This window comes from Alnus glutinosa, chromosome 11, assembly GCF_958979055.1.
Source record: "Alnus glutinosa chromosome 11, dhAlnGlut1.1, whole genome shotgun sequence".
Taxonomy (NCBI): Eukaryota; Viridiplantae; Streptophyta; class Magnoliopsida; order Fagales; family Betulaceae; genus Alnus; species Alnus glutinosa.
Genome location: NC_084896.1, coordinates 11,152,841 through 11,176,977, shown reverse-complemented (window position 1 = coordinate 11,176,977; position 24,137 = coordinate 11,152,841). Strand labels below are relative to the sequence as shown.

Genomic DNA, 24,137 nt, shown 5'->3' with positions numbered 1-24,137 from the left:
CTTTTATTTGTAAAATTGCTTTCAAACTTTTAGTTCTAAAAATAAATCTAAGTCATCAATATCATAATAGATATCATGTTTTAGAGAAAACCTTCAAGATTAAGACTTTTTTTTTTTTTTGCAAATTAGTGTAAAAATATTTCCTAAAATCAAATAAAAAAATTTAATGCAATTGATTGATTGAGTTTTTGGTAACTAACCCTTTTCTTTTTCTTTTTCTTTTTCTTTTTTTTTTTCTTTTTTTATCACTGATCAAGTATAGGATGATTTTAAGGACTTGAATAGTCAGTTATTGGGAAAATAATGAAATTTGAGAAGAAGAGAGGAATTCAAATTTGAATAAGACTAGAATAGAGAAATTGAGAGAAAAAATGAAAACTTATAAAGAGAGAAATTTCTAATTGAATAAAATATTTAGAGACTTTTAATCTTCTTAACATTTTTTTTTTCACTCTATTATGAACGTTGAACTCCAATCATAAATGCACTATTTTTTAACGTTGTGTATACTAAAACAACACATGTAGGAGAGAGAGAGAGAGAGAAAACCCATATCTCATGCAATGATATTAATGTCTTTCATTTTACTATAATTCGGGGCCTTAATTAAAGAATATTGACAGTAATTAAGTCCTTATTTTTTTATTGTTGGAAACAAATCTCCACTAATGTTTCTTAATTGGGGACCTTAGGTTGCCGCCTAAGGCTCCAGTCGGCTCTGGACACTATTTTTGAAAATAATTTTATTGTTTTTTAAGGAGATTGACTTACAGCACTTGATTATTCCCTTGTTTACAATTCTCAAAATGTGTCGCATTGTAGTCGCAAATTGTTGCATTAGTAGCAGGGGTTTAAACCATCAAAACCCAAAGTCATAATTTTCACTTAATCCTCTTTAAATCCATTTATAAAACCTATCTCAATTCAAACCTTAGAACTTTAGTTTCTTTGGAAAATTCCTTATTGTTAATTTGTGGACAATATCATTTGAACATTCTACAACCGAGAGTTCAACCGATCCTCTCTTTTTAGGTTGAGCTACTCCTCTTTTTTTCTTTTCTTTCCTTTTTTATTTTTTTTTTAATTTTTTTTAGAAATTTAATTATTAAATAAATAAGTATTATTTTAATATGATATGGCAAAAAATACTAACTTGACTCAATGAGAGTCACTTTATTAGACGAAAAACACAGCTAAAAACCCATTTTAAATCCGTGAAAAGGGATAATTGAACCATTGGTCCATGAGATTTGCCTAAATTACATATCGCTCCCTGTCGTTCAAAAAGTACATGGAAGGTCCTTGTGGTAAACTATAATTACAAATCAGTCCCTAAACACGTTTTCCATCCACCAAGTTAACAGATTCCATTAGTCAGCCACGGCACACCTAATAGGAAGCCGATACCTGTCCATTATAATAAAAAAATCTAATAAAAATATAAATAAATAAAACAAAAATATTTGTTTTTTTTAAAAAAAAAAAATACTGAAGGGACTGATTTAATATATATATATATATATATATATATATATATATATATATGCCATCCCCCAGCCCCTAGGGGTGGCAGCCACCCCTTCAGTAATTTTTTTTTAAAATAATAATAATAATAATAATTTTTTTTATTATAATAGACACAAGTCGGCTTCCTATTAGGTGTGACAATATTCTCAACCTTAAAATGGAAACTTGTTGGAGATGAGCTACCACCTACACTAGCAGGGAGAGCTTTCAATACTTTTGAGTTGGGTTGTCCCGAACTTTTGCATGTTGTTCACACGGTCTTGACTTTGTCTCTTGTATAAAACTTTTGAAATTCTTCGAAGGGCTCTTTTGCACCTTTTTACCAACTTTGAGGGATGGGTAAAGTCCTCTTCGAAAATGACCGCGTTTCTACGAGCCAAATGTTTCTTCCTCTAAGCGAATAAGATAAAACAAATTTATCTTTACATTAGTAAAGAGTATCTTTTGGCTGCAAATTAGCAATCCTGTACATTTGTAAAAATTCCTATTTGTAACAATCCTCAAGATCTGTTACTGATTTTATGAGAGAAAAGAGAATGGAGAATTAAAAGATGAAGAAGAAATTGGAATTGATCAAGCTAGGGATTTATAGAGCAACAATGGCAGTTCGAGGAGCCAATAACCTCCAAATTCAATCTAGTTCACAACCTATTGAATGCCTTATTCTCTCGCCTCTCGGCCCTTATATACAAGTGCTCAAGTCCCGCCCAATTGGAACACTTAACAGAAAGAAACAGAAATACAAACTATAAGTAACTAAACGACAGTGTTTATTCCTTCCACCGCCAAGTCTTGCGTCAACTTGCCACGTACTCCACACGTGTCGTTAGTACTCAACAACCAAGCGTCAGCCACGTGGTGAACTTCAAGCTGAGCTTGTTACATTACCCTCTCCTTAGAACACTTTGCCGGCAAGGTGGGGGTAAGCATTCTTCAAAGTGTAGCACTCGACCTAGGTCGCATCATTGATCTGGAGATTGCCCAGTCCACTGAATCAATAATTCAATGATAGGGTGATTATTCTTGGGCCTGCTGCGACGGAGGAGAACTATTTCGAGCTCTGGTTGAATGATTCCGGCCTCATTAACAAGTGGCAAGACAGGTGTAGCTATGGTTAAAGTTCCCAGTTTGAGCTTCAACTAAGACACATGGAACACATGGTGAATGCGGGATGAGGAAGGCAAGTCTAATTCATACGCCATTGATCCTATCTTCCTTAGGATTGTAAAGGGTCCAAAGAACCTCGGTGCTAACTTCAGAGACTTTTTAGTCATCGCCAAATTTTGGCGGAAAGGTTGCAGCCGAAGATAGACTTCCTTGCCAACTTCAAATTGTCTCTCACTCCTTCTCAGGTCTACATATCGCTTCATGCGCTGCTGAGCTTGCTGCAGGTTGTGGCGAAGAAGACTAAGGAGTTGTGTCCTTTCTCGAAGTGAAGCATCTACTGATTCAACAGTAGTGGAGCCCGGTGTTGGGTGGTCCCTCCTACGTGGGGGACCAACCCATTCTGCTGGTAACAGAGCAAGTCACGCACTGTGCGTGACTTGCAATCATCAAAGAAGAAGAAAAAAAAATAGAAAGAAAAGAAAGGCAGGCTGGTTATACAGCAGTGTGAGGGAGAAAAAGAAAAAGAGAGTTTAGGAAGGGGAGAGCTTCGTCCAAAACAAAGAGGGAAGAGAGAAAAATAGAGTTTTCTCACCTAGCTATTTCCGTCAGAGATTGGAGGATCGTTTATGGTCCGATTTTGATGAAATTTCAATATGTTGTTCCTGATGACAAGGGTTACGCATTGACTGGTGTCGATCGTTGGACTTCCTCTCCAATTGCTCAGTTGTTCATCCCCACTTGGTGAGACCTTTCTTTGTTCTTGTTGGAATTCACTTTTGAAGTGATGAATTTATGTTTTAATCTAAGAATGTGTGTATTCTTGATGTAGTGATAACCTCTAGATATTGTTCTAGAGAATATATTTGTAAGCCCATTATTGTTGATAAAGGAAGTTTTAACTGGAGTAGGTCCCGTGGTTTTTCCCTTCACACCGGAGAGTTTTCCACGTACAAATTTTGGTGTATTGCTTGTGGTGGTTGCTGTATTTATTTTTCTGCATTGTTCTTGGGTGAGTTGATATTTTTGGTGCTAGATTGACTATTTAATTTGTACAAAGAGGGGTAGATAATTTTCGCTGTGATTTTGTAATTGGCCTTCACTCCAAGAAAGTGGTATCAAAGCTTTGGTTGTGAAATTGCTGTGTAATTAAATGAAGGAGTCATCTAATAGCATGGTTAAACTCACAGCTTCCAATTATTCAATTTGGAAGACTAGGATGGAAGATATTTTGTACTGTAAAGAATTGTTTGAGCCTATTGAGTTGAATGGGATTAAACCGGATGTCAAAACCGATGATGAATGGAAGAAATTAAATAGGAAAGCCGTCGGACATATTAGGCAATGGGTTGATCAAAGTATCTTCTATCATGTAGCCAAAAAAGTTGATGCTTACTTACTTTGGTTGAAGTTACAGAGTCTTTATGAGCGAAGGACTGCTCATAACAAAGCCTTTATGATAAGAAGGCTTGTGAATTTGAAGTACAAAGATGGGCAAAGTGTTATGGAGTATTTGAGTAATTTTCAGGGATTATTGAATGAGTTGTCTACCATGAAACTTGTGCTAGATGATGAGGTGCAAGCATTACTTATGTTGAGTTCTTTGCCGGACAGTTGGGAAACCTTGGTAGTGTCACTCAGCAATTCGGCTCCTAACAGTGTGATGACTATATTTATGGTAAAAGACAACATGTTCAATAAAGAGGCAAGAAGAAAAGAGTAGGGTATTTCTTCTCATACAGAGGCACTTGTTACAGAAAAGCGGGGGAGAAGTAAAAGTAGAAAACTTTGTGGTGATGACAATCGTGACAAGTCAAGGGGAAAGTCCAAGAGAAGAAAAGAGATAAAATGTTTTCACTGTGGCAAGCCTGGGCATATGAAGAGAGAGTGCAGAAAATTTAAAAGGGAACAGTTGAAAGAAAAAGGTGAAGAACTGCAGTAGTTGCATCTGATGGTGATAATTTAGTTGTTTGTGAAGATGCTTATGTTAATCTCGCATATCATGAGTCTATGTGGGTAGTTGATACGGTAACCTCCTTTCATATTACGCCACATAGAGATTTCTTCTCTTCCTACACCAGTGGCAATTTTGGTTGGGTCAAGATGGGAAACAAAGCAAAATGTGAAATTATGGGCGTGGGAGATTACAGTTAAAAACCAGCATTGGGTGCAAATTGCTTCTCAAAGATATCAGATATGTTCTTGAAATACGCTTTAGCTTGATTTCCATTGGGAAGCTTGATGATGAAGGCTACCATAATTACCTTGGAGGTGGACAATGGAAACTTTGCAAGGGTTCTCTTATTTTAGCCAGAGGAAAGAAGATTAACACTCTCTACAAGACTAAAGCAAGATTAGTTAAAGGAAATGTGAATGTTGTTGAGAATGAAACTTCCACTGAGCTATGGCACAAGAGGCTTGGTCACATGAGTGAGAAGGGACTTCAAGTTCTTGCCAAGAAGCAGCTCCTACCTAATATCAAAGGTACGTCACTAATGCCATGTACTCATTGTCTTGTTGGAAAACAAAGAAGAGTTTCATTTCATAAATCCCCACAATCAAGAGATACTAATATTCTTGATTTTGTTCACATTGATGTCTACACTATGAACACTAAAACTCTTGGTGGTGTACTTTATTATGTGACCTTTATTGATGATTACTCTAGAAAAGTTGGGTTTTTGCTTTGAAAGCTAAAGATCAAGTGTTGGATGTGTTCAAAGCCTTTCACAAGAAGGTTGAAAGAGATACTGAGAGGCAGTTGAAATGTGTTCAGTAGATAATGGTGGTGAATACAGAGGTCCTTTTGAAGAGTATTGCAAAAGCCATGGCATCGGGCTTGAGAAAACTGTGCCCAAGACTTCGCAGCATAATGGCGTAGCAAAGAGAATGAACAGAACTATTTGTGAAAGAATGAGATGTATGCTCTCTCATGCAAAATTGCCTAAATCCTTTTGGGGTGAGGCAATGAAGACCGCCGTTGACTTGATCAATCTTTCTCCGTCAGTTCCTTTGAATTGTGACTTTCCTCAAAGGGTGTGGATAGGGAAAGATGTTTCTTTTGGGCACTTGAGAGTGTTTGGCTGTAGGGCATTTGCTCATGTTCCTAGAGATGAGAGGTCCAAGCTTAATAGCAAGGCTAAACAGTGTATCTTCCTGGGTTATGGACATGAGGAGTTTGGTTACAAACTTTGGGATCCAGTTTCTAAGAAAATCTTACGGAGCAGAGATGTTGTTTTCTTTAAAGATCAAACCATTGAAGACATAGAACATACTAAAAAGCCAGAGTCTCTCTGTGAAGAACGTGTTGATTTGGGTCCAGTTGTTCCTCCTTGTGTGACACATGATGAACATAGGAGAGATGTACAAGAAGAACATGTTGACATAGTTGGTAGAAATGGTGAGCCTGCAATTGATAATGTGGAGTCAGAAGAGCACCTAAAGCAAGCTTCCTCAGAGCCATCTACTGAGATTCAGTTGAGGAGATCTACTAGAGAGCGCCAACCTTCCAGAAGATATTCATTTGATGAGTATGTGTTATTTTCTGATGGGGGAGAGCCAGAAAGTTATCAGGAGGCTATGTTACATAACCAGAAACATGAGTGGCAAAAAGCCATGCAAGAAGAGATGAAATCCTTGCATGAGAACCACACATATGATTTGGTGGAACTGCCTAAAGGCAAGAGAGCACTCAAGAATAAATGGGTGTTCAGATGCAAGATTGAACCAAACAGATCACAACCAAGGTCCAAGGCACGGCTGGTTGTGAAGGGGTTTAGTCAGAAGAAGGGTATTGACTTTGAAGAAATTTTTTCACCCATGGTGAAGATGTCTTCTATCAGAGTTGTTCTAAGTCTAGTTGCCAATATGAATTTGGAGATTGAACAGCTCGATGTAAAGACTGTTATCCTTCATGGTGACTTGGAGGAGGGAATATATATGGAGCAACCAGAGGGGTTTACAACTAGAGGCAAGGAACATCTAGTGCGTCAGTTGAAAAAGAGCTTGTATGGACTCAAGCAGGCACTGAGACAGTGGTACAAGAAATTTGATTCCTTCATGGTTGAGCACGGGTATGACAGAACTACTTTTGATCACTGTGTATTTGTGAAGAAGTTCTCAGATGGAGAATTTATTATTCTCTTGCTATACGTGGATGACATGTTGATAGTTGGTCGTGACACTAGTAAAATTGACAGATTGAAGGAGGAGTTGAGCAAGTCCTTTGCTATGAAGGACTTGGGACCCGCAAGACAGATTCTTGGTATGAAGATCTCTCGTGACATGAAAAATGAAAGATTGTGGCTATCACAAGAGAGTTATATTGAGAAGGTATTAGACAGGTTCAACATGAGCAAGGCAAAACCAGTGAGCTCTCCATTTGCAGGTCATTTGAAGCTAAGTTCAAAGCAAAGTCTTACAAGTGAGAAAGAAAATGAAGAAATGAAGAAAGTGCCTTATGCTTCAGCTGTGGGTAGCTTGATGTATGCCATGGTGTGCACGAGGCCTGATATCGCTCATTCTGTTGGAGTTGCAAGTCGGTTCCTTTCTAATCCCGACAAAGAACATTGGGTAGTTGTGAAATGAATTCTCAGGTATCTCAGAGGTACTTCGAGGGTATGCTTGTGCTTCGATAACGGTAAGCATGTGCTTGATGGGTTTACAGATGCAGATATGGCCAGTGATATTGACTCCAGAAAGTCTACTTCAGGGTACCTGATTACTTATTCAGGGGGAGCAATGTCATGGCAATCCAGATTGCAGAAGTGTGTTGCTTTGTCTACTACAGAGGCTGAGTACATTCCTATCACAGAAGCTGCCAAATAATTGTTATGGATGAAAAAATTCTTACAAGAACTGAGTTTACAGTAAGAGAGGTATTTGCTTTACTGTGACAGTCAAAGTACCATCCATCTTAGTAAGAATTCAACCTTCCATTCAAGATCCAAACATATTGATGTTAGGTATCATTGGATTCGTGATGCGTTGGATGAGAAATTGTTGCACATTGAAAAAATCCATACTAATGATAATGGTTTAGATATGATGACAAAAACGTTGCCTATGCAAAACCTTGAAATTTACAGAAGGAAAGCGGGCTTGGTGGAGCCCCCCCGTGTAGTCGGGAGGGGGAGATTTGTTGGGTGGTCCTTCCTACATGGGGGACCAACCCATTATGCTGGTAGCAAAGCAAGTCACGCACTGTGCGTGACTTGCGACCAGCAAAGAAGAAGAAAAAAAAATAGAAAGAAAAGAAAGGCATGTTGGTTTTACAGCTGTGTGAGGGAGAAAAAGAAACAGAGAGTTTGGGAGGGAGAGAGCTTCATCCAAAACAGAGAGGGAAGAGAGACCAATAGAGTTTTCTCACCTAGCTATTTCCGTCAGAGATTGGAGGATCGTTTATGGCCCGATTTTGATGAAATTTCAATATGTTGTTCCTGACGATGAGGGCTACGCATTGACTGGTGTCGATCATTGGACTTCCTCCCCAATTGCTCAGTTCATCCCCACTTGGTGAGGCCTTTCTTTGTTCTTGTTGAAATCCACTTTTGAAGTGATTAATTTATATTTTAATCCAAGAATGTGTGTATTCTTGATGTAGTGATAACTTTTAGATATTGTTCTAGAGAAAATATTTGTAAGCCCATTTTTGTTGATAGTGGAAGTTTTAACTGGAGTAGGTCCCGTGGTTTTTCCCTTCACACCGAAGGGTGTTCCACGTACAAATTTTGGTGTCTTGCTTGTGGTGGTTGCTGGATTTATTTTTCTGCATTGTTCTTGGGTGAGTTGATATTTTTGGTGCTAAATTGACTATTTAATTTGCACAAAGAGGGGTAAATAATTTTCGCTGTGATTTTGTAATTGGCCTTCACCCCCAACACTCGATACATAAGTGAGAAGCCGACTGGGCGGAGTGCCATACACAACCTCAAAAGGTGTCATCCGAATGGAAGCATGCCAGGTAGTAATATACCGATACTCATCCCATGGAAACCAAGAAGGCCACTGTTTTTGGCCTGTCTTTTGTGAAGCACCTGAGGTAATTCTCAAGGCATTTGTTCACAATTTCTGTCTGACCATCTGATTAGGGATCGTAGCTAGTGCTCATACACAAGGTGGTTCCCTGCAGTCCAGAAAGCTCTTTCCAAAATGTACTTGTGAAAGTGGCATCTCGATCCGAGACTATGGATGTGGGCATGCCATGCAACTTGAACACATGAGGGATGAAGGCTCGAGCAACTCTTGCTACAGTATAAGGATGCAAGAGAGGAATAAAGTGGCTGTATTTGGAGAGACGGCCCACAACCACAAAAACCACAGAGTAGCCTTGAGAAACAAGAAGTCTTTCCACAAAGTCTAAACTTATATCTGACCAAATCCTATTTGGTATAAGAATTGGTTGAAGGAGTCCAGCAGGGAGGTTATTGCCATGTTTATTCTGCTGACATACAGAACATTCCCTAATAAATTTCTTTAAATCTTTCTTCATGCCCCTTTAGAAGAAATCTCTCTTGGCACGTTGCATAGTCCTCTCATAGCCAGAATGACTAGCCATGGGATCACTGTGAACATACTGGAGCACTTAAGTCTTGAGATGCTGATTTCCTCCCAACATCAAGTGACCTTTGTAAAACAACAGCCCATCTCTCAAAATATAATTATGTACATCCAAGTTTCCAGTGTGCCACTTAGCCAAGAGGTCCTGCATTTCATCATCCTCCTAATAATGGCTCTTTACCTCTGTCAACCAGGTAGGGGTGGGAATGGATAAGAGAGAGATACTCAAATCTCCTTCCATTTCCCAGCCTTCCCTTCGAGAGAGAGCATCTGCTACTCAATTTTTTGTTCCCTTCTTGTATTCCATTTGGAAACTACATCCCAATAGTTTGGTGAGCCATTTCTGCTGAAATGGAGTCCCAACCTTTTGCTCCAACAAAAACATAAGGCTTTGTTGATTAGTTTTGACTATGAAGGTCTGGCCAAGCAAATAGGGCCTCCACTTTTGGATGGCAGTGACAAGAGCAAAGAGCTCTTTTTCATAAGTAGACATGTGGATGGCCTTGCCCTTCAAGGCCTTGCTAAGGAAAGCAATTGGCTTGTTGTTCTGCATCAACACAGCTCCCACTCCAACCCCATTGGCATCACACTCAATGACAAAGGACTGAGCAAATTCGACAAGGCCAGCACAGGAGCTTGTGTCATAGATCTCTTCAACACATTGAAGGCCTCCTCGGCATCATCTATCCATTCAAAAGAATTCTTTTTAAGCATGGTTGTTAGTGGTGCAGCTATTGAACCATAGTGTTTAATGAACTTCCTATAATAACCAGTAAGTCCTAAGAACCCGCTTAGGGACTTAATAGTTTTAGGAAGGGGCCATTCCACCATAGCTTGAATTTTTCCCAAATCAGCCCTTACCCCATTTCCCGATACAATATGGCCCACGTAGTCTACTTTAGGACATGCAAATCTACACTTAGACTTCTTAGCAAATAGCTTATTAAGCCTAAGAAAATCTAGGTTAAGTGAAAGGTGAGATGGATGAGTTTTGAAGTCTTTGCTATAAATAAGAATGTCATAAAAAAAAAAAAAAAAAAAAAAAAAAAAAAAAAAAAACAAGGATGAATTTCCTTAAGTATGGCTTGAAAACATGGTTCATCAAACTTTGGAATGTTGATGGTGCATTAGTTAAGCCAAAAGGCATAACCAAGAACTCATAGTGTCCCTCATGAGTTCGGAAGGCCGTTTTATGGATATCCTTCTCAACCACCCTGATTTGGTGATAGCCGGACCTCAAATCTAGCTTAGAAAAAATTTTAGAACCCCACAACTCATCTAATAATTCATCCACAATAGGCATGGGGAGCTTATCTTTGATGATGACCTTGTTGAGAGATCGATAATCCATGCACAATTCTCCACGAGCCATCTGACTTGCGGACCAACAAAACAGGTGAGGAAAATGGATTAGTACTCGGCCTGATCACCCCTGTAGCAAGCAATTCTCTTACAATCTTATCTATTTCTTCTTTTTGATAGAAGGGGTATCTGTATGGTCTCATTGACACCAGTTGCACCCCCTCTTGCAACGGAATTGAGTGATCATGAGCTCTTTGTGGTGGCAGCTCCGTTGGTTCCATGAAGATATCAGCATAACTGGTCAATAGCTCCTCCAAGCTAGCCAATTCTTCAAGATTTCAATTTTGCACCCCTTCGGTGGAAGGCACTGCCTCAGCTTCCAAGAGTTGGAGAAAAACTCCCTTACCACTCTGCCTAAAGACCTTGAAGTTCTCATCACCCTCCAAAACCCAAGGTTTACCTTGCTGTAATCCCTTGAGCGCACACTTTTGTCTAGCATACACAAATTCCATGGACAAGGTTGCAAAGTCCCATAAAATCGGGCCCAACAACTTGAGCCACTGAATACCCAACACCACATTACATCCTGCCATAGGCAAGATATACAAACCTACCACAAATTCAGTTCCCTGCATTCTTAATGACAAGTCACTACACCTGCCCGGACTAGTAACTTCCTGTCCATTGGCAATTCTCACCTTAATAACTCCTTGTCCAATCGGTTTTACTCATAACACTATAGCTAGATTCTCATCCAAAAAATTATGTGTACTTCCCAAGTCTATCAACACAATCACTTGATGACCTTTCACCCATCCAACAATTCTCATGGTCTTAGGTGTAGGAGTACCAATGATAGCATTTAAAGAGATCTCCGGTTCCTCTTCTACAATCTCCATTAAGGTAGCCTCATCCGCCTCTTCTATCTCCTTATTTTCTACTTCCTCTATTAAAAATAGTTTCGGGCCTTCACATACATGCCCCCTGCTCCACTTAACATCACAGGAGTAACAAAGATCCCTCTTCCTTCTATCTTCCATTTGAGTAAAGGAAATATTCTGCACTGGCACTAATGCCCTACTGTTATCCCCTCCTTTGGCTTGTCCAGGTATAAAACCACGCTGGAACAATTTAGATGGTCCTTGTAGACTCATCCTAGGTTCGTAAGAGCTTGTAACCAAACTAGAATTCCGAAGTTGAGTGCTACTCAAGGAATTTCTAGTGGTTTTCTTAGCATTCAACATTAATTCCTCTTGAATTTTGGCTAAGGAATAGGCATCTGTCATAGTTCTAGGATTAAACATCCTAACAGGGAGCCTAATATCCTCACTTAATCCTCTAAGGAAGCAACTAAGCTTCAAATTCTCCAACAATCCAACTACTCTATTAGCCAGCAATTCAAACTGTGATTTGTACTCGTCTATACTTCCAGTTTGTTTTGGTGAAACAAGAGATTCCATTGGATCATCATATGAACCCCTACCGAACCTAGTCTTGAGAGCTTTAAGAAACTCAATCCATGTGGTCAGATTATTGCTGTTACACAATTCCTGGAGCCAGACCGGTGCTTTTCCTTCCATATGTTAGCTAGAGATTGTAAATTACTATGGATCAGATATACAATAATAATCAAAAAACTGTGAAGCTCGATAGCACCAACTTTTCGGATCCTCGCCGTCAAATCGAGGAAAATCAAGCCACAAAGGCCTTGTCTGAAACACATATCCTCCAAAAGTCTTTGTCTGAACTTTTGGATCGCCGTTTCTACTGGTTTCGCCTTGTCCAGGATTAGCATTTGTGTGCTCCAGATCTATGAACTTGAAGCGCAAATTAATCTATCGAAATTGCTCCTCCTGCCGTTTGAGCATTCCGAACATCTCCTCTTGCGTTCGTCGAAGTTCCTCTTGAGATCGGATGCTAGATTGCACATCCGATTGATTCTATCGCATATTCGCTTGAACTCCCAAAATCACCACGTGCAAGGTTTGCAAACCATCCTGCAGATCGCGAACTTCAGCCGAAGCTGATCTTGTCTGAGTTATTGCCGATGAAAGGAAATCGAGAGTAAGAACAATGGATCGAGTCTCTGATACCACTTGTAACAGTCCTCAAGATCTGTTACTGTTTTATGAGAGAAAGGAGAGAAAAGAGAATGGAGAATTGAGAGAAAAGATCGAGAGATGAAGAAGAAATTGGAATTGATCAAGCTAGGGATTTACAGAGCAACAATGGCAGTTCGAGGAGCCAATAACCTCCAAATTCAATAAAGTTCACAACCTATTAAATGCCTTAGTCTCTCGCCTCTTGGCCCTTATATACAAATGCTCGAGTCCCGCCCAATTGGAACACTTAACAGAAAGAAATAGAAATACAAACTATACGCAACTAAACGACAGCGTTTATTCCTTCCACCGCCAAGTCTTGTGTCAGCTTGCCACGTACTCTACACGTGTCGTTAGTACTCAACAGGCGAGCGTCAACCACATGGTGAACTTCAAGTTGAGCTTGTTACACAATCTCATATGGTGTGAAACATAAATAAAGTTAAGATATGATCTTATATGTCTCTAGAGGTCGAATATGTCATATGGTCCCAAATTCAATTAAAGGAAACAAAAGGACCAACCATACAACATTTTCGGCGAATTTGGTTCTTCTTAATTTTCATTTGGTTGGGTGCAAATGCTATACATCTTCAAGTATCAACATTTTATATATTTTTTTTATTGTAATAGACATATATCGGCTTTTTATTGGGTGTGACGTGGATGGCTAACAGAATCTGTTAACTTGGTGAATGAAAAACGTGTTCAGTGACTGGTTTGTAATTATATTTTATCACAAGAACTCTTCATGAACTTTTTGAACCATATGGAGTGATTTGTAATTTAGGCCAACCTCATGTACCAATGATGCAATTATTCCCGTGAAAAAGGTGAGTAATTAAAATAAAATTTTAAAAACTTTGAGAATGAACACAAAAGATGCGTTTATTATACAATTACTATTATTTTTATTATGAATACTATTTATCACTGGTTGTTTTTTTTGGGATGAATTAATTAATTATTTATTTATATGTTTACGCTATACGAGGGATTCAAATTAATGACCTCCGCTTCATGAGATATTGTCCCCGGCCGATTGAGGTACCGTCGGGGACAAATTAATTATTTATCATTGATTCTACTTGTTTAAAATGTACATGTTAGACTCAGTTGAAACTGACACACAGGCAAGGTAGTATTTGGAGCTTGGAGAGAGGGAGATGGAAACGGTGGGTTCAGCTTTGCCACAACTGAAGTGGTTGAACGTGTCGCAGGTGGGCTTCTCGCCCACACCCCTTAATCTCGTCGCCACCGCGGCTTCTCTCCACGTCGGACACCGTATCAGCCATCACCTTCGCCTAGAGTTGCTTCTTAATTGCTGCTTCAAGGTACTCTCTCTTTCAATTTGCCAATTTTCCATTTGGTTACTCAGAAAATACTAAAACTGCGATCCTGTTGGTTTTGTTGGGTTGAACTCTTCAATTCTTCCCTTTTCGTTTTCTGGGTAAGCCATGAAAATGAAGTTGGTACAAGAAAGAAAACAAATTTGATGTGTGTTATGCTAAATCTATGTGTTTGTTTAGTTGTATGGATATAGGAGGGTAACCAGGCAATGCAGTAATGCTTAGAAAATGGCTTACTCTTTATAGCAAGTTTTGGCATTTTCCTTGTCTTCATTCTTTTTCCTGGAAATAGCAGGTTGAGGTATTAGCATTTCACCAATTTGGGTCTTCATGAAAAATTTGAGATATATTTCTATTATAAAACTTTGAGTATGTTGGGATGGTTTCTTCGATGAATTGTTTAGCATTCTTGTGAGGTGCAACTTTGAATGGTGCTAATTGGAGTAGGTTTCTTGTCATGCCATGCATGCGAAATATTAGGTTGATGAGGTACCCTTGACTGTTCAATCTTGACTTGACTGTTCAATCTACAGAGTCAAGATTCCTGTGGCGTAAAACTATGATAAGACTTTTAATTAATAATGATATATGCATGATAACTCTCCAATAAACTTTATATTTGGCATGCATGATAGGCATGAGTTAGATGGCTGTTGAAGAATAGTTAATGGCCTCGGATATGTCTACATTGTCTATGGATCTTGTGTACTTTTTGTAACTGTAATTCCTTCCAGGGATATCTTTTTCAACCTGAATATTAAACAAGCCTTGCTTTATCACTTTTCAAATTTAATAGGTTTTGTAATTCATTTTTACTGGGTCAGTTATGTGTGAATCCTTGTGACTTTACTGAAAAACCGAAAATATGCCTTCGTTCAGGAAAAAGGTTTATTTTCATTACAAGTATTTGATGTTGTGAGTTGTTAGACATGCTATCATCATGGAGATAATGTTGCATTTAAACTTTGAAGTTGCTTTGCTTGATTTTAATTAAAGATCATAATTAAAATGAGTGGCATCTAGGGGATTTTGTTGTTCCCAATGCAACATTGATGCGTGGGGTACAATTCTCTAGATATGTTTGAGGTCAAATTTCTTTCTTTGCCATCTGATTTCTTATTGAACAGAAACTCTCTCGTTTGGGTCACGTGCCTAGATTGAAGGATGTATGGTGCCAAAAAGCCCTTCAATTCAAGGGGTTTAATTTTCTTCAGTTGTCAAAAGATACTATGGCATCCACATATTTGGCTTGTTTCTCTTTCTTTAATGGGGGAGAAACTAGGAAGGACTTTGGAAATGATGGGGCGCCTCACTCGAAGATAACCAGTAGGAATTCATTCAATGGAAGAAGATGGACCAATATTCTGCTTGCTGTTAATGTCTTGTGAGTATCAGTGTCTCGTCTTGTCAAACAAGAATAATATTAATGTGGTGCATTCTTCATGGATGCAGTTCAATAGTTTGTTCTACACATGATAATTCAGTGCAACAACTTCTCTGTTTCCATTCTCCTTTACGTCCCAATTTTTTAGGCAGACATATATACTTTCTAAGTGTCTGATGCATGCACCCGAGTAAACAGCTTATTGTTTGTTACATCATGTGCACAGAATTTTTATTGCACAAACTGCAACACAGGGAAAACTGTTATTATGGGGAGCTAAGGTAATACTGCAAATGAAAATATAAACATATTTTTCTCTTTAATATCAAAACTTCTATTTTGTGGTCTCTGTACTCTGTTGATTAGTTTGAGTTGATACAGATAAATAGTTTCATTGACAAAGGACAATTGTGGAGGCTGGCAACGTCATCCTTTTTGCATGCAAACATTGGGCACCTAATGGTCTGGCTTGAACCTTACTGCTTGATACTTCTCATTTAATGGCTTATGTGCCATTTCTGGGTCTGAAAAAAGATTGTCCTTTTCAGGTTAACTGTTATTCTTTGAATTCAATTGGTCCTAGTGCAGAGAACATCAGTGGCCCTAGGAGATTTCTTGCAGTTTACTTTGCCTCTGCAATTGCAAGTAACAGCTCATAACCTCTCTGCACTAGCTGATGAAATTGGTTACAAAAATAGTATTCTGATTTAGTAATTTCAAGAAAATCAGGTTCTGCAACAAGTTATTGGTTCTGCAAAGCGCCTGCAGTTGGTGCTTCAGGAGCAATCTTCGGATTAGTAAGTCTCTTGAACTCTGTTTTAGCAAACAGTATTACCCTGGCTTTTTTGAAGTTCAATTTATGGCCCATAAAAGAAATTTGTATTACATTAGAACCTTTGAGAGGAAAATGCTCCAGTAAAGTGAGATTCAGTGTCACACAATCACATGCCCCCAAGATTTCCATTATAAGGAACTTAGAACTATATATTGCTGAAAATGCAATTTTTCCTTGTTTTCTCCATGTTTTTTGTATTCCATTTTTGGTGTTTGGTGGCTGTTCTGGTGGAGTCTGTGGTGTTTATCAACGACTTTCATGGTCTCCAACGATGTATGTGGTGTTCACTGGTGTCAAGTGGTCCTTCCGGTAAGTTTTGTGGTAGTCGTTATCGTTGTTGCTGCTGAAAACAAGGATCGGTGGCATCTCCAAGAACACTAGAACAGGGAAGACCCTGTTTGGTTCTTGGTGCTTGCTATTCACTATCCTGGATAGGGAAAGCTACGTGTGGTATTAATGTTTGGCTGATGTTTGGGCTCAGCTGTTTTCTTGTTTTGGCTCACTTGGCTTAGTCTCTATTTGGGTCTCAGGTTTGTGGAATGGGCTTCGTTGATTGGGCCTCCGTTCGTTTTATTGACTCAGTTTGGTGGATTGGTTTGGGCTAAAAAAAAGAAAAGGTCAGCCCTGTTTCTAATGGGGTTGACCCATATCCAGTTGACCCTGTGGTCTTCTAGCCGGTTTAGAGCATATTCCTGCCGGTTCAGTGATTTCCCTTTCGATTCAGTGCATATTAAGATAAGTTCAGTGGTGTTCTAGCCCGGTTCACGTTGATTTAGTTCAATTCAGGGCATTTTTGGCCGGTTGTTATTTTTTAACCAGGTTAAATTGTTTTTCAGTCGGCTCATCAGTTATTTGGCCGAAACAAAGCTTATCTCGACCAGTTCAGACGAAATTTAGCCAATATATAGGGGTTTTCAGTCTCCTTAGCCGAGTTCAGCATATTTTGTGCCTTTCTTGATTGATTGACATCATTTTGGGTAACCTTTTGATTTTTCTCTCAAGTTTCCTACTTGTTGCTTGATAACTATGGCTAGTAGATCTAAGTTTATCTCCTCTCTGTCTACAGTTGATTCTCCCATGACATCTATTGAGTTTAATTGTAAGAATTACATTTATTGGGCATGATCAGTGGAGGTGTTGTTATGAGTAAAAAATTATGTGATCATCTCTTGTTTGACAAGCCACAATCTACCTCGGCTACTACTAAGTCCTCCGGCAATACAACTAGTTTTGCTACCTTTACCACATCTGCTTCTTCATGTTGAGGATTATGCTGTAAATCCCAATGTACGATTAGCATTCAAGTTTGTAATGAATAAAAGATATTATCCACTGATCTATTTATTTGAGCATATCGCATATGATCTTTTACATGCTTATTATGATTATGTATATTGTGCATGTGAAAGGCCACTGGATTACATTGAATATGATCTATAGTGTGAGTAACATAGTTATTACGCTAAGTTTTAGTCCATAAACCTTGTAGTCTTAAACTTTGAGTAGTTTGCAGTCGGTAATGGAACAAGCACCCAAGTCTGGTTTTGAAGCAATGCATTAAATTCTTCTTGCATAGCATTCCGCCATTCAGGAACAGTGATGGCATTGGAGAAGCAGGTCGGCTCCACAATTGTAGATGGAGATTCTGCCAGTAATACCCTAGGGATAGGATACCTGATGGTTCCATCTGTAAGCTTTCTCTGCTGGATAATGTTATCCATGGCTCTTGTACGCATGGGATGATTCCGAGCAGGAGGCTCATCAGTGCTAGAGGTGGAACTAGGCATACTTTGTTCTGCAGAAGGAGGAGATGGACTGGAAGATGATGTGGAAGGAGATGCTGTCAAAGGAGGTGAAGGCCGAGGAGAGACAGTAGCTCGAAAAAGAAGAGGAGGAAGAACAGAATTCTGGACAGTTGAAGGAGACTCGGTGACTGATATGACAGCAGCAAAAGGAAAGCTATTTCGATGAAAATGACGTCTCGGGAGATATACATTCTACCAGATTCTATATATGAAGACATTTATAGCCTTTGTGATGTGTACTATAACCTAGAAAGACACATTCTTTGGAACGAGGGGAGAATTTGTGTGAATTATACGGACGAAGGTTAGGAAAATGATATGGACAGCAAGTTAGGGCTGATGTGGCACTATAGCAGCACACCCTAACCCTAGCCGCCGCACTGCAGCAGCAACCCTAACCCTAGCTGCATAGAACCCTAGCTGCCTCTAGCATAATAAGAAGCTTCTAGCCGAATAAGGAGTAGAATACTTCTCCATATTTTCTTTCCCTAAGTGTCTTAGCTAAATAAGGTATATATTTTCCATTCTTAGTTTATTTTCCTGCAACGTGTTATGACGGCTAGACCTAATGGTTAAGTCTTATGACCTAGCCGTCATCTATTTAAGTGTAATCCTACTCAATGAATAAACATGCTGAATTATAATCAAACATAGACCCTATTGGTTGTTTTGGAGATCAAGGCTCTCTCGAAGTAGCCCATATCTTTTCTTTTGTTTCTTTTTATTATTTGATTGCATCAGAAAACATGCACACCCGAATACTTTAAGAAAGTTATAATCAAGAGCACTATGAAAGAGTTTCTCAAAGGAGATTTGTTATGCAGCAATGGGGTTGGTAACCTATTGATGAGATAGCATGAAGTAAGACATGCTTCATCCCAAATTTTTTGTGGAAGATGACTATTGGTTAGGAGAGCCAAAGTGGTATCGATTAGATGACGATGTTTCCTCTCAATACATCCTCCTTGTTGATGTGTGTGAGGGCAAGAGATGCGATGAATTGTACCTATGGACAGAAAATATGTATGAAGATTGTGATATTCACCACCCCGGTCAGGTTGAACACTTTTAATTTTGGAGTTCAGTAAGCGTTCGACCATGACTTGGAATTTAAGAAAGGTTGGCATAACATCGGATTTGGATTGAATTGCAAAAACCCAAGTATAACGACTGAACGCATCAATAAACGACACATAATACCGATTTCCATTAATAGAAAGAGTTGAGGAAGGTCCCCATACATCGGAATAAATTAAGTCTAAAGGATTACAAATGCGTGAATTTGAAGTAGAAAATGGCAGTTGATGACCCTTGGCTTGTGGACAAGCAGTGCAAGGAGATGTTGCCTTATTGGGAAGAACTAGAAGCTGAAATTGAGACTTGACTCGGTGGACTGTATGGAAAGCAGGATGACCTAAGCGCTTGTGCCAGTGAGCAGTGAACGTTCACTTACCTACAAGGGCTTGTTTCATTAAGGAAGAACTGGATGAAGGAGTGAGTTGATACAACCCATCCTTAATGAGGCCTTGATGGAGGATGATCCCGGTTTGTGAGTCCTTGATCACAAAATGGAGTGAAATTTAAAAAAGACAGAATTATCATGAGCAAATTTTCTAACTGAAAGCAGATTTTTGCAAATTAAAGGGACATGAAGAAGTTGATTAAGAATAAATCTTCAACGAGAAAGAGTTAAAGAAGCAGAACTAATATGAGAAATCGGCAAACCTGTTCCATCTCCTACATGGATTTGATCCTGACCGGTGTAATCCTCATGTGACAAATTGAGGTGCTGAAGCTCGCTGGCGATATGATGGGTAGCCCCTGTATCAGGGTACCAAGTGTCCTCAGCTGGCAAGACTGGAGAAGAATAATAAGCCTGTGGAGGCGTTTGTGGAGAATCAGAGAAGGAAGAGGCTTCTTGCCTTTGATAACAGCGAAGAGCTGTGTGTCCAAGCTTTCCACAAATTTGGCATGTAGGTCGGGAAGAGGAAGCAACATCATTAGAGAAATAGGAACCACGACCACGGTTGTTATTGAAAGATCCATGACCACGATTGAAGGGGCGACCACCACGACCACGATATCCTCGACCCCTAGCCATGGGAGCTTGATAGGATAAATTTGCAGTAGGTTGTAGAATATCAAGGGTTGGAATTTGCTGCTCCAGACGCATCTCATGAGCAAGGAGATGGCCATATAATTTGTCAATAGAGAGAGGATCAACACGGGTAGTGACCGAGGTAACAAATGGATCATATTCGGATCCAAGGCCCTTGAGAAGAAACGAGACACTCTCAAAGTCGTTGAGAGGCTGAGCAGCAGCCAAAGTGTCACTGAGGGTCTTAATAGTATGGAAATACTCAGTGATTGAGTTATTGCCCTTTTTGACAGTAGCGAGTTGAAAATAAATCTGCATCACTCTGGCTCGAACCTGAGAAGCAAACATAGTGAGCAGAGTTTTCCATAAAAAGCCGAGGATGTGGCACAACCAACGGCATGAACCACATAGGGTTCGGTAAATGTGGAGATGAGGATGCTGAGGATCATCTGATCCCTTTGACACCACACGAGATAAGCCGGATTGACAATAGTAGCAGGAGCTTCATCATCGGTATTGGTATTCGGTATTATCTGAGCAGGGGGTGGAGATGAACCATCAATGAATCTGTAGGCATCTTGACCCTTAATATAGGCAAGGATCTGTGTATTCCACACCATGAAGTTTCCTTTGGAAAGTTTGATATGGAGATTGGGTTCATATTTGGAATAGTAAAGACAACTTGCTGGGTGGGTTGTTGTTGAGGGTGAGTAGCTGTAGAGGCTATGGAAGCGACGAAAGAGGATGAATCAGATTCTGATTCAGCCATTGATCAAGACATTTGTCTATGTATTCGCTCTGATACCATAATAGAACATAGAATAATTGGGTTTTCAACCATGCTCATTAACATGAGCTTTCATTGATAAATATATATATAAACTGATTACAAGGACTCAAGATAAGTACTACTTCCTCTTTTTTTGATAAGTAAAGTATATTCAAAAAGTGCAAAGGGGCGCAACCCATAGTACATAGGACGTATACATGAAGCCCTTAATTCAAAGAAAAAAGAGAGCACCTATCTATAAATTCAAAATAAGAACACTCATGCATAAATTGAATTTTCTCTCTTCACATAAACAACGTTTGTAGCATCATTTTCTTCAAGTTCATCAAATCAGTCTCACAATCTTCAAAATAGCGTGGATTTTGTTCTCTCCATACACACCACATCAAACTCAATGGAGCCATGCGCCAAATCGGTATCAAAGTCCAATTACCCTTTTGCCCCCTCCAACTCCCCAACATATCTTTCACCGATCGTGGCATTTGCAGAATTGTCCTCCACAATCTATAGCAACCATACAATGCAGAAACAAATGGTCAATAGACTCTCCAGAAATCTTACACATATAGCACCACTCCATCACAATAATGTTTCTCTTTCGTAAATTATCCAAAGTTAAGATTTTCCCTAAAGCTGCCATCCACACAAAGAATGCCACTTTCGGGGGGACCTTAACTTTCCAAATACTTTTCCACCGAAAAGAAGACTGAATAGGACTAGATAAAACCTTATAGTTAGACTTCACCTGAAAAGATTTCTTTTGCGCTGGAATCCAACACATTTTATCCTCTCCCTCACTTCTAATTTTAAGAGTGTACAACATCTCAAAAAATCTACTAACCGCTTCCACCTCCCAATCATGAACTGGGCGAGAAAACAAAATATTCCACAGAATTGTGCCATTTTGTCTTTGCATATTCTCTTGCACCCAAGCATCCTTGCCTCTAGCAATGAGAAACAATTCTGAAAAAAGAGTCTTCAAAGGAATCTCCCCACTCCACACATCATGCCAAAATAGAACTTTCGAACCATTCCCGATCTCATATCTCACATGAACTGCAAAAGCATCCCATCCCCTCCTAATACTCTTCCAAACTCCAAACCCAAAAGAATCCCCAACCTCCTTAGAGCACCAACCACCCCCCATACTTCCATATTTGGAATCCACCACCTTTCTCCACAGAGCATCCCTCTCCAAAGTATACCTCCATAACCATTTTCCCATCAAAGCTTTATTGAACATAACCATATTTTTCACTCCTAGTCCCCCCGAAACCTTTGAAGAACAAATCGTATGCCAATTAACCAGATGAAATTTAAATTCATCTCCAATACCAACCCAAAGGAAGTCTCTCTGAAGTTTTTCCAAACGATTTGCCACTCCCACTGGAATAGGGAAGAGAGACAGAAAATACGTAGGTAAACTTGAAAGTGTACTATTAATCAAAGTTAACCTCCCACTCTTAGATAAATACAACCTCTTCCAACCCGCTAATCTCGCTTCCATCTTCTCAATAACGCTATTCCACATATGAGCGTCTTTATACTTAACACCCAACGGCAGACCCAAATACTTTAACGGAAGTGAGGCCACACCACACCCAAGAATACTAGCCAACTCCTCCACATCCCCTACCTCATCTATCGGAACCATCTCAGATTTAGACAAATTAATTCTCAAGCCCGAAGCTGCTTCAAAACAAAGCAGCAAACACCTCAAGTCTCAGATTTGGTCAGCAATAGGATTACAAAAGATCAACATATCATCTGCAAATAAAAGATGGGATACCATTATAGCATCTTGCGTACTCGATCCCACTGAGAACCCCGATAGGCGCCCACTATCCATCGTCGCATATATCATTCGACTGAAAGCCTCCATCACCAACACAAACAAAAGCGGAGACAAAGGATCCCCTTGTCGAAGACCCCGTGAGCTACGAAAAAACCCTGAAGGCGACCCATTGATATTTATGGAAAAACAAACAGTAGAAATACAATGAGCAATCCAGCCACGCCATCTCTCCTCAAAACCGCATCTCTTCAAAACATAAAGCAGAAACTCCCAACTTACATGATCATACGCCTTCTCCAAATCCAACTTACAAATAATGCCCGGAGTTCCAGATCGAACCCTGCTATCCACGCATTCATTTGCCACCAAAACAGAATCTAATATTTGCCTCCCCTTGATAAAAGCAGTCTGAGAATGGGAAACAACCTTCCCCAACACCGACTTCAACCTATTTGCCAGGACCTTTGAGATGATTTTGTACATTCCACCTCTTAAACTGATAGGTCGAAAATCCTTGATATCCACCGCTCCAGCTTTCTTTGGAATCAGCGACACAAAGGTAGTGTTAAGGCTCTTTTCGAACTTTCCACTGGTTTGAAACTCCTTTAACACCGCAATAATATCAGTCTTCAAGATCTCCCAACACTTTTGAAAAAATGCCATAGTAAAACCATCAGGCCCAGGAGCCTTACCGCCTTTGAAATTCTGAATTACCGCCCAAATTTCATCTTCCTCAAACTCACGTTCCATCCATATTCTATCCTCTTCATCAATGGAAAGAAAAGATAAATCATCTGCCCTTGGTCTCCACTGATATTGCTCACTGTACAGCTTTTTGTAGAACCCCACAATGTGATCTTGGATAACTGTCCTATCATCAGTCAATTGTCCATCCACCACTAGAGCCTCAATCATATTATGTCTTCTATGAGAGTTAGCCAGCCGATGGAAGAATTTGGTATTACTGTCACCCTCTTTTAACCACAATGCCCTAGATTTCTGTCTCCAACTCACTTCTTCAAGAAGAACATGCCGCTCTAAGTTTCTAGAAAACTCTTCTCTCTTGAACTTTTCTTCTTCAGATAACGGCCTATCCTCTGCGATCAAATCCAGCTCACACAGACCCTTTTCCAGTTTCTTTTTATGAACCCCGACATTCCCAAACACCTCCTCATTCCATTGCTTAAGATCAGTTTTAACCGCAACACCAGTCTCACCTCCATCGTCAATCTGCTCCTCCAACTTCTCTATTTCCGCCACTCCAGGACTTGTACATAAGGAATCATGGTTTTCATGCAGTATAATCTCCTCTCTGGCCTTCGTCAAACCCCCAGTGACACCATCGATACCCTCTGATTCAGCCCCGTTTTTCTCCATTATCTTCACCAGTCGCACAACACTATTCCCCAACATTTCAGCCCAGTACCGGTAAGCTCTGGTTCAGGAACCACCTCCAACGTCATCATCAGCGTCTTCTGACCTTGCTCG

At 39.6% G+C, this 24,137-nt stretch overlaps 1 protein-coding gene across 1 annotated transcript in view; it reads left to right on the top strand.

The window, feature by feature from the left end:
• The first annotated feature begins 13,701 nt into the window (after positions 1 to 13,701).
• The window catches only part of LOC133882104 (RHOMBOID-like protein 10, chloroplastic), a 30,275-nt gene continuing 19,839 nt past the window's right edge, over positions 13,702 to 24,137 (top strand). The window contains exons 1-6 of the mRNA XM_062321207.1: positions 13,702 to 13,927; positions 15,070 to 15,326; positions 15,553 to 15,607; positions 15,708 to 15,788; positions 15,875 to 15,971; positions 16,056 to 16,123. Of these exons, the coding sequence (XP_062177191.1) occupies positions 13,760 to 13,927; positions 15,070 to 15,326; positions 15,553 to 15,607; positions 15,708 to 15,788; positions 15,875 to 15,971; positions 16,056 to 16,123 (726 nt within the window). The 5' untranslated portion in view covers positions 13,702 to 13,759. The remainder of the gene's footprint in view (positions 13,928 to 15,069; positions 15,327 to 15,552; positions 15,608 to 15,707; positions 15,789 to 15,874; positions 15,972 to 16,055; positions 16,124 to 24,137) is intronic.